The sequence below is a fragment of the Cherax quadricarinatus genome, chromosome 41 (assembly GCF_038502225.1).
Source record: "Cherax quadricarinatus isolate ZL_2023a chromosome 41, ASM3850222v1, whole genome shotgun sequence".
Taxonomy (NCBI): Eukaryota; Metazoa; Arthropoda; class Malacostraca; order Decapoda; family Parastacidae; genus Cherax; species Cherax quadricarinatus.
Genome location: NC_091332.1, coordinates 33,033,439 through 33,050,724, shown reverse-complemented (window position 1 = coordinate 33,050,724; position 17,286 = coordinate 33,033,439). Strand labels below are relative to the sequence as shown.

The window sequence follows — 17,286 nt, the reverse complement described above, 5'->3', positions numbered from 1 at the left end:
CAAAATAGTGATCAGAAATTGGTAATTTGGCCAGTTTAATGCAAAGTTAAAAATATTCCTATTTTAATAGGGTCCAGAATAAACAATGCAGGCATTCCTGGCACTAAACTAACATTACCTCTGTTCATTAGTTACATTTTCAGGTTTTTACAAATGAATTCCATTTTGATTTTTTATTCACATAATGAGTTTTTATTCAAACCAAAAAATTGAAGTTTTACTGTTATGCAACACTGTAATAATTGTATAAATAATATCACCACAATTTTTTTTTGTACACAGGGTTTGACAAGGTTAAGGATCTCTAGCTTTATTGACAAGCTATTTACAGGTTAAGGATTCCTAACATTATTGGCAAGCTAAGAGCTGTTACCTACATCAGCTCATTTGAAAGCATTTTTATTGTTATGAGACATACAAGTAGGGAACAGGATGAAGTTGGAACCATCTGTGGGCCAGCATTTTCATTTGATCAACTGACTTTATCTCGTTGACATCATTATGCTGTACGAATGTGTTCCATACTCGAGTCATCCTGGGTATATATGATCTCAAATGGAGTGATGTTCTGGAGAAGGGTACAGCCAGAGTGAAGTTGCTGCTTTCTGCCCGTCTTGTGGCATAAAAGCTTGTTTCATGCTGTCCTCAAAGTGGATCCAAGTGTGGTACTTTGACAATACAGTGGACCCCCGCTTAACGATCACCTCCAAATGCGACCAATTATGTAAGTGCGTTTGTACGTGTATGTTTGGGGGTCTGAAATGGACTAATCTACTTCACAATATTCCTTATGGGAAAAAATTCGGTCAGTACTGGCACCTGAACATACTACTGGAATGAAAAAAGTTCGTTAACCGGGGGTCCACTGTATTAGCCTTGTACATAACAGTAAGGCTACCCACATCCCTCCTGTGTTGAAGGCTCTGCTGAAATGACAGATCTATCCAGGATGGGTCCAGGCGAGAGATGAGACGTCTTGCTCTGTTGTCTACTCTGTCAAGCAGTCGCAGATGAGAGGGGGGCAGGCAAACCAAGAAAGTGGAGCATACTCAAGGTGTGAGCGTACTTGTGCCTCATACAGAATCTTGCAACCCCTACTGTCAAGCAGATGCGAGATATGGCAAAGTGCTGTAAGCTTCCTGGCTGCCTTGTTTGCAAGATTTACAACATGGTTCTTCATGGTTAGTTTGGAGTCAAATTTCACCCCAAGGATACCAACTTCTCCAGCTGCCAACACCCTCCCATTCATCCTTACTACTGCACTAGCATTACCATCATGGTGCCTAGAGACGATCATCATTTGCGTTTTCTCAGGTGCAAATGTTACTTGCCATCTATTTCCCCAAGTTGATATAGCTCTTAGCTGGTGATTGATGTAGCTTAGAGCAGCTGGCATTTCTTCTCTTGGATAAGTGAATGTCAGTGTACAGTCGTCTGCATGTGCATGTGATTCTGGGATGAGATGAAGAAGGTCGTTGAAGTAGACATTCCATAACAATGGTCCCAGCACACTTCCTTGTGGAACACTTGCCCCAATAGGATGTCTTGCTGATTCCGTTCCATTGAGAACTACACTTAGAGATCTACCAATGCCTTGAACATATATTAGACCATATATTAGACAGTGGAGATGTCATGTCTGAGGGCAATGTGTGCTGTGAATATAATGCAGAGAATTCGTAGTTTGGAAGTTAGGAGGAGGTGCGGGATTACCAAAACTGTTGTCCAGAGGGCTGAGGAAGGGTTGTTGAGGTGGTTCGGACATGTAGAGAGAATGGAGCGAAACAGAATGACTTCAAGAGTGTATCAGTCTGTAGTGGAAGGAAGGCGGGGTAGGGGTCGGCCTAGGAAGGGTTGGAGGGAGGGGGTAAAGGAGGTTTTGTGTGCGAGGGGCTTGGACTTCCAGCAGGCATGCGTGAGCGTGTTTGATAGGAGTGAATGGAGACAAATGGTTTTTAATACTTGACGTGCTGTTGGAGTGTGAGCAAAGTAACATTTATGAAGGGATTCAGGGAAACCGGCAGGCCGGACTTGAGTCCTGGAGATGGGAAGTACAGTGCCTGCACTCTGAAGGAGGGGTGTTAATGTTGCAGTTTAAAAACTGTAGTGTAAAGCACCCTTCTGGCAAGACAGTGATGGAGTGAATGATGGTGAAAGTTTTTCTTTTTCGGGCCACCCTGCCTTGGTGGGAATCGGCCGGTGTGATAATAAAAAAAAAATAATAAAAAAATATTAGACCCACCAGCTGGTGAATATTAGACGTGTGAGGTCATTTGCTTATTCTTGAACATTAGCAAAAATTTAACATTTCCACTACTTCGAGCTCAGTTTCAAGCCATTTTCAGTACTAAAACCAATGAAAATCATCTCTATTTCTGTAATATATCTTCCATTCTATCAAAAGGGATCAAGAAATCGCAAATACAACTATAAAAACATACGAAAACACACTGCAAAGTCACTGTTTTAATCGAAAATTGCGGTCTCAGTTTTGTTTCCTCTCATTATGCACTGTCTGCTGCAGGATTTGTTTTATGTGGTGCACACATACAACATAGATGTATTCTCTCATATCTAGGCGCAAATTTACCGTTCACAGCTTATCAGAGTAAGCTGAGCTCATGGTGTAGATCTATGGTTTGGACCCTCAGTGTAAAGCCATAGATCTACGGCACAGACCCTGAAAGGGTTAAGTGAATGCGACTGACCTGATTAAGTCAAGGCATTGGCTTAAGCTGGTGGGAGAATTGGACCTGCCTCACATGGGCCAGTAGGCCTGCTGCAGTGTTCCTTCTTTCTTATGTTCATATTCAGTGACAGTTGCTATTTATTTCCTTTTTATTCAGCATACAGTGGGCCCTTGACCAACAGTGGCATTGACTAATGATAAAATTGGGTAACGATGCATTTTAACATAAAAATATTGGCTCAACCAATGATGAAAAACTCGGGTAAAAACTTTCGTCCCGAATGCGTCCGCCTGTCCATCCAGCCTGAGTATGCCTCAGCTGCCCTGCCTTCAGCTAGTGTGCCATTGTTTACAAGCCAGTCCGGATGCTTCCACATGTACCTGCGATATATTTTGTATTATTCCAGTGTTCTTAGTGCTTGTAACTGCTAAATAAGCCACCATGGGCCCCAAGAAAGCTTCTAGTGCCAACCCTGTGGTAAAAAGGGTGAGAATTACTATGGAATTGAAGAAAGAGATAATCACAAAGTATGGAAGTGGAGTGCGTGCCTCCGAGCTGGCCAGGTTGTATAACAAACCCCAATCAACCATCGCTACTATCTTGGCCAACAGAAAGGCAATCAAGGAAGCTGTTGTTGCGAAAGGTGCAAGTATGTTTTCAAAACAGAGATTGCAAATACTTGAAGATGTGGAGAGACTGTTGTTGGTGTGGATAAAGGAAAAACAATTATCAGGAGATAGTGTTTCTCAGTCAATAACATGTGAAAAGGCAAAGCAGTTGCATGACAATTTAATTAAAAAAATGCCATGAACTAGTGGTGATGTTAGTGAATTTAAGGCCAGTAAAGGTTGATTTAGGAGATTTAAGAATCATAGTGGCAGACACGGTGTGATAAGGCATGGTGAGGCTGCCAGTTGTGACCAAAAAGTGGCTGAAAAATATGTGCAGGAATTCAAGGAATACAAAGACTGAAAAATTAAAACCCCAACAAGTGTTTAATTGTGACAAAACAGGCCTGTTTTGGAAGAAAAGGTCAAACAGGACCTACATTACACAGGAGGAAAAAGCACTGCCAGGACACAAGCCTATGAAAGACTGGCTAACTCTAATGTTTTGTAGTAATGCTAGTGGGGATTGCAAAGTGAAGCCTCTACTCGTATATCACTCTGAGACTCCCAGAGTGCTCAAGAAAAACAGTGTTGTCAAGGCTAATTTGTATGTGATGTGGAGGGCAAACAGTAAGGCATGGGTCACTAGGAACATTTTCTATGATTGGTTCTACCATGTGTTTGACCCCACTGTGAAAAATTACCTCCAGGAAAATAATTGGACCTCAAGTGCCTCCTGGTATTCGACAGTGCTCCTGCTCATCCTTCAGAGTTGCCAGAGCGAATTGTGGGGGAGTTGAGTTTTATAAAAGTGAAATTTTTGCCTCCTAATACCACTCCTCTCCTCCAACCCATGGACCAGCAGGTCATTTCAAATTTCAAAAAACTGTACACCAAATCAGTGTTTCAAAAGAGTTTTGAAGTGACCTCAGACACTGATTTGACCCTAAGAGAGTTTTGAGAAGATCACTTTGGTATCCTCAGTTGCTTTAAACCTTATAAGTAAGGCTTGTGAGGGAGTGACTAACAGGACCTTGAACTCTGCTTGGAGGAAACTGTGGCTACAATGTGTACAAGAGAAGGATTTTGAAGGGTTTGGGGCTAACCCTCAGGAGCCTATGCCAGTTGTGTAATCTATTGTGTCATTGGGGAAGTCCATGGGGTTGGGGGTGAGTGGGGAGGATGTGGAAGAGTTGGTGGAGGACGAAGATGAAGAACTAATCACTGATGAGCTGCAAGAGCATTTGCAACAGCAAGAGACCACAACTGAGGAAATTGCTTCAGAGGAGGGAAGAGAGAGATGGAGGAGGTTGCCTTCTTCAACGATTAAGGACATTTGTTTATTGTGGACAAAGGTGCAAGCCTTTATGGAAGAACATCACCCTGACACTGCTATTGCAAGCCATGCTGGTGACTTTTACAATGACAATGTTGTAGCCCATTATAGGAAAATCTTAAAGTAACGCCAGGTACAGAGATCTATGGACAGATTTTTAGTGCGACAGAGGTCCAGTGACTGTCAAGTTGTTCCCAGTGGCATTAACCCTTTCAGGGTCCAGGGGCCAAATTTCAGAGTGTGCACCAGTGTCCAAGAATTTTCAAAAAATAATTTTGTTATTTTTTCTTATGAAATGGTAGAGAATCTTTTTCTGAAGGTAATAAAACAAAAAGTACAAAATTTGATGGAAAATTTATGAAATTATGCTCTCGGGAATTTTCATGTGTCAGCGATATATACGCATCGGCGATTTTGCCGATTTTGACTCCCATTTTAGGTCAATTACCTTATTCCAGTCGACCAAATTCTTAGCTATTTCACTAGTACTACTTCTATTCTATCGATTGAGCAGAAGAAATCACCAACTCAACTGTTTCAACTACAAAATTAAGTGATTGGAAATTGGTAATTTGGCCAATTTAGTGCAAAGTTCAAAATATTCAAAATAGGGTCCAGAATAAACAATGCAGACATTCCTGGCACTAAACCAACATTTCCTCTGTTCATTAGTTATGTTTTCAAGTTTTACAAATGAATTCCAATTTGATTTTTAATTCACATAATGAATTTTTATTCAAACCAAAAAATAGAAGATTTATTGTCATGCAATATTGTAATAATTGTATAAATAATATCAGTACGATTGTGAACATATATTAGACCCACCAGCTGGCGTGTATTAGACGTGTGAGGTCATTTGTTTACTCTTGAACATCCGCAAAAAATTAAAATTTTCGCTACTTTGAACTCGGTTTCAAGCCATTTTCAGTACGAAAACCAATCAAACTCATCTCAATTTTTGTTATATATCTTCCATTCTATTAAATGAGACCAAGAAATCACAAATACAACTATAAAAAGCATACGAGAACACACTGCAAAGTTGCTGTTTTAATAAAAAATTACGGTCTAAGTTTTTTTCTCTCATTATGCACTGTGTGCTGTAGGATTTGTTTTATGTGGTGCACATATACCACATAGATGTATTCTCTCATATCTAGGCCCAAATTTACTGCTCATAGCTTATCAGAGTGAGCTGAGCTCATGGCGTAGATCTACGGTTTGGACCCTCAATGTGAAGCCGTAGTTCTACGGCACGGACCCTGAAAGGGTTAAAATAAGAAGAGAAGTAACCCCAGAAAAGGACTTGGTACCTAAAGTCCTTATGGTAGGGGATTTCCCTTCCAAACAATAATACACCACCATCATCATCTCTCCTCCCATCTCATCACTCATCACTACATCTTTAATAAAGGTAAGCATCATTTATTCTTCATGTAGGATTTATTGTGCATGTATCATTGTTTTCTGTGTAGGAAAATGTATATTTCATGTGAAAAAAAAATTTCATACTTTTGGAACAGATTAATTGGATTTCCATTATTTCTTATGGGGAAAATTAATTCGGCTAACGATAAATTTGGCTAAAGAGAAGCTCTCTGGAATGGATTAAAATCATTGGTCGAGGGTCCACTGTATATTCATGTTCAACTTGCGGTATTTTCGACATATGAAGAGTTTGCCAGAATGTAACCTTATAACCTTATCATAAGTCTAGGCACACTGTTTTTGTTATTCTTATGTGCACATACAGATGCTCTTATCATTGTTCATGTGTACATTATGAACATTTTTCGTTATATTCCTTAAACCATAACTCATACAAGTATAATGATCATCAGGAACAACCTGGGTCCAGGAGATAGTGTACATGTTGACGCACAACTTCCAAAAGAGTGACGAAACTTCGGAGGTTTTAGAAACTAGGTTTCCCTACTTGGAGTATCCGTATCCTGGGATAAGGTGGCTATCCGGCCAGGTGGGAGCTCGCTACATCAAGACTCACCTACCCTACCATCTACTACCATCCTCCTTTGATGACAGCAATGCTAAGGTGAGAGTAACAACTGTCAAGGTGAGGTTATTGAAAATCAAGGTGAGGTTATTGACTGTGAAGGTGAGATCAACAAATGTCAAGGTAAGCTCAACAACTCTCAAGGTCATATCAGCAACTATCAAGGTCAGATCAACAACTGTTGTGGAAAAACCCAAGTTTTTCATTTAAGTGTAAGGAGACATTTGTGCAGGATGGGTGAGAGAGGCATGCAAACCTAAACTCACCTTGACAGTCAGTTGGTGATGTACTGTGATGTTGACAAGCCTCTGTCTTAAACCTTGATTGTAAGGTTAATTAATCATAAGCCATTAGTAAGCTAGAACCCAGTTTAAGATTGTAGTTTACACTATTAAGCTAGGCTAGGAATGTAAGTGTAAGTAGCTTAAGTACCGACTTTGTTGTTCTCAATAGGCCTAGAACTTGAGATAATTGCCAAGCCCCATAGGAAGCTTGGAGGCATAATTTCTATTATGAAGAGAACATAAAATTATTCTGGTATTAATTCATGACACTTAAGGTACCAGTATGAGTATTACTGACTCATTAATGGTACTCAGGAGGTATAGACATCTGGAAGGTTTGGTGACAAAGAATTACTTTTTCCAACTTCACAACCTCAGGTGTTAGGATTTGCATAAATCTGTATTGCACAGGTATTTTTATTGGGTTATATTGTGAGTCTAGACAGCAGAGTTGAGTCTTCTAGACCTCACCCAGAGTATTCAACCAGTTTTATCCTGGTGAGTAATAGCTTTGTTTGAGATGGGGTAATTTCCATATACAGGTCTCCCTCAACATTCGCGTTTTCAACTTTTGCGGGCTTCACACATTCGCGAGTTACCAACCGCCAAATTCCCAGCGTCCAAATTCCAAGCCACCAAATCATATTTAAGTTTCCCGCCACCTGCGAGTCCCTACTACTCTCCCTCCGACCCCTGCAACTGGCAGCCTGCCCTCCCACCAGTGTGGTGAGTGTTTTGTTTGTTCATTATTTGCTATTAAACTACAGTATAAATAATGTAAACCCATTCATGACTGCATATTGGAATGGCTATTCGGACAGGTATTGGACGGTGACATCATGTGTTTACTCTTGAGCACAGCAAAGAATCAAACATTTCTGCTACTCCTAATAATAACAATAGTAATAATAATAATAATAAATACGATAGAATTGAAGAAGGAAATTGTACAAAAACATGAGGGAGTGGTTGACACATCGTCAGTATGGCTTTGTTTATGCTGGAGTGAGCATTAGTCTCCGTGCTCTTCCAAACATTTCACAATAATTCATTGTGTTTGGTGCTTGTAGATTGAGTGCAACTGGAGTGGTAGAGGCAGTGCTTGAGGAAGCGGTTGAGGCAGTGGGTGAGGCAGTGGTTGAGGCAGTGGGTGAGGCAGTGGGTGAGGCAGTGGTTGAGGCAATGGTAGAGGCAGTGATTGAGGCAGTGGGTGAGGGAGTGGGTGAGGCAATGGTAGAGGCAGTGGGTGAGGCAGTGGGTGAGGCAGTAGGTGAGGCAGTGGTAGAGGCAGTGGTAGAGGCAGTGGGTGAGGCAGTGGTTGAGGCAGTGGTTGAGGCAGTGGGTGAGGCAGCGGTTGAGTCAGTGGTATTTAATAACATACATGTTGTTATTATTAATAATAATAATAATACATGTTATTAATAATATGCACTATTATTTCTAACATATATGTTATTAAATACCACTGCCTCACTCACTGCCTCACCCACTGCCTCAGCCGTTGCCTCAACTGCTGCCTCAACCGCTGCCTCAACCGCTGCCTCACCCACTGCCTCAACCGCTGCCTCTAGCATTGCCTCATCCGCTGCCTCACCCACTGCCTCACCCGCTGCCTCAACCGCTGCCTCACCCACTGCCTCAACTGCTGCCTCAACTGCTGCCTCTACCATTGCCTCAACCACTTCCTCACCCACTGCCTCACCCACTGCCTCAACTGCTGCCTCACCCACTGAATCACCCACTGCCTCAACCACTGCCTCTACCATTGCCTCACCCACTGCCTCAACCACTGCCTCTACCATTGCCTCTACCATTGCCTCAACCGCTGCCTCACCCACTGCCTCAACCGCTTCCTCAAGCACTGCTTCTACCACTCCAGTTGCACTCAATCTACAAGTACCAAACACAGTGAATTATTGTGAAATGTTTGGAAGAGTACAGAGACTAATGCTCACTCCAGCATAAACAAAGCCACACTGACGATGTGTCAACCATTCCCTTGTATTTTTGTACAATTTCCTTCTTCGATTCTATCGTATTTATTATTATTATTATTATTATTATTATTATTATTATTATTATTATTATTATTATTACTATTGTTATTATTAGCAGTAGCAGAAATGTTTGATTCTTTGCTGTACTCAAGAGTAAATACATGTAACCTTCCAATACCTGTCCGAATAGCCATTCTAATATGCAGTCATGAATGGGTTTACATTATTTATACTGTAGTTTAATAGCAAATAATGAACAAACAAAACATTCACCACACTGGTGGGAGGGCTGGCTGCCAGCTGCGGGGGTCGGAGGGAGGGTAGTAGGGACTCGCAGTGGTTGAGGAAGTGGTGGAGGCATTGGTGGAGGCAGCGGTATTTAATAACATACATGTTATTAAAGCATAACATGTATGTATTTAGTACAGTTTATGACATTTTCATGTATTTTATGATTGTTCATGATTCAACAAGCTTTTCGTAGTTCTCGGCAATCGTAAATTTCGCCAATCATAGGAGTATTTTCATATAAACATGGACTCGCTTTTCATAGGTTGAGTCGCGAATAGTAGTTCGTCCGGGACGCGTACGCACGGTGTGAGCCGGGGCGGCCTCCCTACCCAGCCAGTCTGGCATTGTTTACCAGTGAGTGAAGGTCCCCTCAATTGCTCCTACGAAATATTTCATATTATTCCACTCATTTTAGTGCTTGCAAGTACTAAATAAGCTACCATGGCTCCTAAGAAAGCTCCTAGTGCCAAGCCTGTGGTAAAGAAGGTGAGAAATATGTACAGTGACAAAGTCTTGGGCCATTTTTGGGAAGTGTTAAAGAGATGCCAGAAACAGAGCTCTCTCCACAGTTACTTTGCGAGACAGGACTTGAGTGACTCTCAAGGTGGCCCTAATGGCATTAAGAAACAGAGAAGAGAAGCAACCCCAGAGAAGCAATTGGTACCTGAGGTGTTGCTGGAAGGGGATTCCCCTTCCAAACTGTAAACAATCCAATCTCCCTCCTCCTCCATACTCCTATACACTAAGAAGAATCTCCAATAAAGGTAAGTGTTATGCTGTTAATGTTTCATTCATCATTTCCCATTGTATTGTTTATGTACTACATGTATATTTCATGTAAAAAATTTTTTTGTTTTAATACTTCTGGGTGTCAGGAACGGATTAATTGTATTTACATTATTTCTTATGGGGAAAATTGATTCGCAAATCGTAAATTTCGTTTATAGTAGCTCCTCCAGGAACGGATTAATTACGAAAAATGAGGGACCACTGTATTTCCCTACAATATATTTTAAGAAAAAGAGGATAAATAAGTATACACGATATGATGTAGGGCGAAATGACAGTAGTTTGTTGGATTATGTATTGGTAGATAAAAGACTGTTGAGTAGACTTCAGGATGTACATGTTTATAGAGGGGCCACAGATATATCAGATCACTTTCTAGTTGTAGCTACACTGAGAGTAAAAGGTAGATGGGATACAAGGAGAATAGAAGCATCAGGGAAGAGAGAGGTAAAGGTTTATAAACTAAAAGAGGAGGCAGTTAGGGTAAGATATAAACAGCTATTGGAGGATAGATGGGCTAATGAGAGCATAGGCAATGGGGTCGAAGAGGTATGGGGTAGGTTTAAAAATGTAGTGTTAGAGTGTTCAGCAGAAGTTTGTGGTTACAGGAAAGTGGGTGCAGGAGGGAAGAGGAGCGATTGGTGGAATGATGATGTAAAGAGAGTAGTAAGGGAGAAAAAGTTAGCATATGAGAAGTTTTTACAAAGTAGAAGTGATGCAAGGAGGGAAGAGTATATGGAGAAAAAGAGAGAAGTTAAGAGAGTGGTGAAGCAATGTAAAAAGAGAGCAAATGAGAGAGTGGGTGAGATGTTATCAACAAATTTTGTTGAAAATAAGAAAAAGTTTTGGAGTGAGATTAACAAGTTAAGAAAGCCTAGAGAACAAATGGATTTGTCTGTTAAAAATAGGAGAGGAGAGTTATTAAATGGAGAGTTAGAGGTATTGGGAAGATGGAAGGAATATTTTGAGGAATTGTTAAATGTTGATGAAGATAGGGAAGCTGTGATTTCGTGTATAGGGCAAGGAGGAATAACATCTTGTAGGAGTGAGGAAGAGCCAGTTGTGAGTGTGGGGGAAGTTCGTGAGGCAGTAGGTAAAATGAAAGGGGGTAAGGCAGCCGGGATTGATGGGATAAAGATAGAAATGTTAAAAGCAGGTGGGGATGTAGTTTTGGAGTGGTTGGTGCAATTATTTAATAAATGTATGGAAGAGGGTAAGGTACCTAGGGATTGGCAGAGAGCATGCATAGTTCCTTTGTATAAAGGCAAAGGGGATAAAAGAGAGTGCAAAAATTATAGGGGGATAAGTCTGTTGAGTGTACCTGGTAAAGTGTATGGTAGAGTTATAATTGAAAGAATTAAGAGTAAGACGGAGAATAGGATAGCAGATGAACAAGGAGGCTTTAGGAAAGGTAGGGGGTGTGTGGACCAGGTGTTTACAGTGAAACATATAAGTGAACAGTATTTAGATAAGGCTAAAGAGGTCTTTGTGGCATTTATGGATTTGGAAAAGGCGTATGACAGGGTGGATAGGGGGGCAATGTGGCAGATGTTGCAAGTGTATGGTGTAGGAGGTAGGTTACTGAAAGCAGTGAAGAGTTTTTACGAGGATAGTGAGGTTCAAGTTAGAGTATGTAGGAAAGAGGGAATTTTTTTCCCAGTAAAAGTAGGCCTTAGACAAGGATGTGTGATGTCACCGTGGTTGTTTAATATATTTATAGATGGGGTTGTAAGAGAAGTAAATGCGAGGGTCTTGGCAAGAGGCGTGGAGTTAAAAGATAAAGAATCACACACAAAGTGGGAGTTGTCACAGCTGCTCTTTGCTGATGACACTGTGCTCTTGGGAGATTCTGAAGAGAAGTTGCAGAGATTGGTGGATGAATTTGGTAGGGTGTGCAAAAGAAGAAAATTAAAGGTGAATACAGGAAAGAGTAAGGTTATGAGGATAACAAAAAGATTAGGTGATGAAAGATTGAATATCAGATTGGAGGGAGAGAGTATGGAGGAGGTGAACGTATTCAGATATTTGGGAGTGGACGTGTCAGCGGATGGGTCTATGAAAGATGAGGTGAATCATAGAATTGATGAGGGAAAAAGAGTGAGTGGTGCACTTAGGAGTCTGTGGAGACAAAGAACTTTGTCCTTGGAGGCAAAGAGGGGAATGTATGAGAGTATAGTTTTACCAACGCTCTTATATGGGTGTGAAGCGTGGGTGATGAATGTTGCAGCGAGGAGAAGGCTGGAGGCAGTGGAGATGTCATGTCTGAGGGCAATGTGTGGTGTGAATATAATGCAGAGAATTCGTAGTTTGGAAGTTAGGAGGAGGTGCGGGATTACCAAAACTGTTGTCCAGAGGGCTGAGGAAGGGTTGTTGAGGTGGTTCGGACATGTAGAGAGAATGGAGCGAAACAGAATGACTTCAAGAGTGTATCAGTCTGTAGTGGAAGGAAGGCGGGGTAGGGGTCGGCCTAGGAAGGGTTGGAGGGAGGGGGTAAAGGAGGTTTTGTGTGTGAGGGGCTTGGACTTCCAGCAGGCATGCGTGAGCGTGTTTGATAGGAGTGAATGGAGACAAATGGTTTTTAATACTTGACGTGCTGTTGGAGTGTGAGCAAAGTAACATTTATGAAGGGATTCAGGGAAACCGGCAGGCCGGACTTGAGTCCTGGAGATGGGAAGTACAGTGCCTGCACTCTGAAGGAGGGGTGTTAATGTTGCAGTTTAAAAACTGTAGTGTAAAGCACCCTTCTGGCAAGACAGTGATGGAGTGAATGATGGTGAAAGTTTTTCTTTTTCGGGCCACCCTGCCTTGGTGGGAATCGGCCGGTGTGATAATAAAAAAAAAAAAAAAATATTGGGGCACCAAACATTCGCGACTTTTCAACATTCGCGAGGCTCTTCATCCCCTAACCCTCGCAAATGTTGAGGGGGACCTGTACAATGGACCCTTGGTTATTGGCTGTAATCCATTCCAGAAGCTCGGCCTAAAACCGAAATAGCCGAAAACTAAAATAATATTTCTAATAATAATTAATGTAATTACAATTAATCCGTTCCAGACAAAAATGTTCACCAAAAATTTTTTTTTTAACAATTAACCCTTTGACTGCTTCAGGCCCCTTTCTGAAACTGTCATTCTATGTCGCTCAATTTTTGAAAAAAAAAAATTATTTTTTCTTATGAAATGAAAGAGAATCTTTTCCCGATGGTAATGACACCAAAAGTTCGAAATTTGGTCGAAAACTCATGGAATTATGCTCCCGTGAAGTTAGCGGTCTCGGCGACATATGCGTATCAGCGATTTCGCTGACTTTGAGCCCTATTTTCAGCCAATTCCATTATTCCAGTTGACCAAACTCATAGCTATTTCTTTAGAACTCCATTTTATCTATCAGCTGAGTACAAGAAACCTCCCATTTAGTAATTTCGACTACCCAATATGTTGGTCAGAAATTGGCAATTTGGCCAATTTCACGCAAACTAAAAAAGATGCCAGTTTCAAAATAGGGTCCAGAATAAACAAGGTAGACATTCGTGGCACTAAAATAACATATGCTCTGTTCATTAGTCACATCTCTAGGCCCCTCTTATATTATTATTGCTTTCTATTTTGATTTTTTATTCATACAAAAAAATACAAAATTTACTGTTGTGCAGACTACTGGATTATTGTAAAAATGGTATAAATAATATCAGTGCACTAGCGAAAGAATATTAGACTCCCCAGTTGACGTGTATTGGACGTGTGGTGTGATTTATTTACTCCTGAACATTGGTAAAAATCGAACATTTCCGCTACTTTGAGCTCAGTTTCAAGGTCGTTTTCATCGTCAAAGTAATGAAAATCATCTCTATTTCTGTAATATGTTTTTCATTTTATCACCTAAGACCATGAAAACGCGAATACAACAATAAATACTATACGAAAATACACCTCAAAGTCAGCGTTTTATTCCAAAAAAACGATCAGAGTTTTTTTTTTCTCATTACGCAATGTGTGCTGCAGGATTTTTTTTATGTGGTGCACAGTGACCACACAGACCCATTCTCTCACATGTGGGCCTACCAGCTTTCTCCCGCTTGATTTGAAGCCGCTAGAATTATTGACTATACAGTGGACCCCCGCATAGCGATATTAATCCGTGCAAGAGAGCTCATTGTTATGCGAAATTATCGTTATGCGAATGAATTTTCCCCATAAGAAATAATGGAAATCAAATTAATCCGTGCAAGACACCCAAAAGTATGAAAAAACAAATTTACCACATGAAATATACATTTTCCTACACACAAAGAGAAGGATACATGCACAACAGTAGAGTAGTACATGCACAGTATATATTGTGCATGTACTACTCTACTAAATGAAGAATAAATGACACTTACCTTTATTGAAGATGCAGCAATGACTGATGAGACACTGTGTCCTGGGAGTGCCTTTTCCTCCTGAGTACTGTAGGTCCTGTTTGGCATTTTCTTCCAGAACAGGCCTTATCACACTGTGTATGCCACTACGATTCTTAAATCTCTCAAACCAACCTTTGCTGGCTTTAAATTCACCAATATGAGCACTAGTTCCAGGCATTTTTCCCTGTTCACCTGGGTGTTAGTTGACTGGTGTGGGTTGCATCCTGGGAGACAAGATTAAGGACCCCAATGGAAATAAGTTAGACAGTCTTCGATGACACTGACTTTTTTGGGTTATCCTGGGTGGCTTACCCTCTGGGGTTAATTGTTTCTTGGTATTCTCAATAAGCCACACCAACAACGGTGCTACAGCAGCAGCAGCAGCAGCAGCTGACAGTGCTACAGCAGCAGCAGACGATGCTACAGCAGCAGCAGACGGTACTACAGCAGCAGCAGACGGTACTACAGCAGCAGCAGCAGCAGCTGATGGTGGTACAACAGCAGCAGCAGCTGACAGTGCTACAGCAGCAGCAGACGGTACTACAGCAGCAGCAGCAGCAGCTGATGGTGGTACAACAGCAGCAGCAGCTGACAGTGCTACAGCAGACGATGCTACAGCAGCAGCAGACGGTACTACAGCAGCAGCAGCAGCTGACGGTGGTGCAGCAGCTGACGGTGGTGCAGCAGCTGACAGTGCTACAGCAGCAGCAGACGATGCTACAGCAGCAGCAGACGGTACTACAGCAGCAGCAGCAGCTGATGGTGGTACAGCAGCAGCAGCAGCTGACAGTGCTACAGCAGCAGCAGCAGCTGACAGTGCTACAGCAGCAGTAGACGATGCTACAGCAGCAGCAGACAGTACTACAGCAGCAGCAGCAGCTGACGGTGGTACAGCAGCAGCAGCAGCAGCAGCTGTACCACCAATAGTAGCGATGGTTGATTGGGGTTTATTATACAACCTGGCCAGCTCGGAGACACGCACTCCACTTTCATACTTATCAATGATCTTTTTCTTCATCTCTATAGTAATTCTCACCCTTATTGCTGTAGGGTTGGCACTAGAAGCTTTCTTGGGGCTCATGGTCACTTATTTTGCAGATAAAATCACCAAAAACACTGTAATAATACAAAATGTTCTGATTGTATGCTTGGATGTTACCGCGGAGGCTGGCTGGTAAACAATGCCACTGGCGGAACATGTGAGCGTGGCTCAGGCTGCACATAGACGTGTCTCAGACGAACAGCGTTGAGCGGGTTTTTTAGCGGTATGCGAGGCAAAATCTTGGCGATAAAATGTAGCGGTATGCGGATTTAACGTTATGTAAGGCCAACGGTATGCGGGGGTCCACTGTATATACGTCAGAAACATTGACTCGTAAGACGTATTTATACGTCGAAAACAGTCAAAGGGTTAAATCAGTATTACATACCTTTATTGAAGACTAATGCTGGCTTCTGGAATGTCTGCTACACTTCCTGCATGTCTGCTACACTTCTTGCATGTCTGCTACACTTCCTGCATGTCTGCTACACTTCCTGCATGTCTGCTACACTTCCTGCATGTCTGCTACACTTCCTGCATGTCTTCTACACTTCCTGCATGTCTGCTACACTTCCTGCATGTCTTCTACACTTCCTGCATGTCTGTTACACTCCCAGCATGCCTGCTACACTCCTTGCATGCCTATTTCACTTCCTATATGCCTGCTACACTTCCTGCATGTCTGTTACACTCCCAGCATGCCTGCTACACTCCTTGCATGCCTGTTGCACTTCCTATATGCCTGCTACACTTCCTGCATGTCTGTTACACTCCCAGCATGCCTGCTACACTCCTTGCATGCCTGTTATACTTCCTATATGCCTGCTACACTTCCTGCATGTCTGCTACACTTCCTGCATGTCTGCTACACTCCCTGCATGCCTGCTACACTCCCTGCATGCCTGCTACACTCCCTGCATGCCTGCTACACTCCCTGCATGCCTGCTACACTCCCTGCATGCCTGCTACACTTCCTGCTTGTCTGCTACACTCCCTGCATGCCTGCTACACTTCCTGCATGATTGATACACTCCCTGCATGCCTCCTACACTCCCTGCATGCCTGATACACTTCCTGCATGCCTGCTACACTCCCTGCATGCCTGCTACACTTCCTGCATGATTGATACACTCCCTGCATGCCTCCTACAGTCCCTGCATGCCTGCTACACTCTCTGCATGCCTGCTACAGTCCCTGCATGCCTGCTACACTCCCTTACACTTCCTGCATGCTTGCTACACTCCCTGCATGCCTCCTACAGTCCCTGCATGCCTGCTACACTCCCTGCATGCCTGCTACACTCCCTGCATGTCTGCTACACTCCCTGCATGCCTGCTACACTCCCTGCATGCCTCCTACAGTCCCTGCATGCCTGCTACACTCCCTGCATGCCTCCTACAGTCCCTGCATGCCTGCTACACTCCCTGCATGCCTGCTACACTTCCTGCATGCCTGCTACACTCCCTGCATGCCTGCTACACTCCCTGCATGCCTGCTACACTCCCTGCATGCCTGCTACACTCCCTGCATGCCTGCTACACTTCCTGCTTGTCTGCTACACTCCCTGCATGCCTGCTACACTTCCTGCATGATTGATACACTCCCTGCATGCCTCCTACACTCCCTGCATGCCTGATACACTTCCTGCATGCCTGCTACACTCCCTGCATGCCTGCTACACTTCCTGCATGATTGATACACTCCCTGCATGCCTCCTACAGTCCCTGCATGCCTGCTACACTCTCTGCATGCCTGCTACAGTCCCTGCATGCCTGCTACACTCCCTTACACTTCCTGCATGCTTGCTACACTCCCTGCATGCCTCCTAC

At 42.6% G+C, this 17,286-nt stretch overlaps 1 protein-coding gene across 4 annotated transcripts in view; it reads left to right on the top strand.

The window, feature by feature from the left end:
* Positions 1–17,286, top strand: part of LOC128695778 (sulfotransferase 1E1-like) — a 200,534-nt gene that overhangs the window by 102,061 nt on the left and 81,187 nt on the right. For all 4 annotated transcript variants that reach the window (XM_070093141.1, XM_070093140.1, XM_070093142.1 and 1 more), the window contains exon 5: positions 6,479–6,690. In XM_070093141.1, the coding sequence (XP_069949242.1) occupies positions 6,479–6,690 (212 nt within the window). The remainder of the gene's footprint in view (positions 1–6,478; positions 6,691–17,286) is intronic.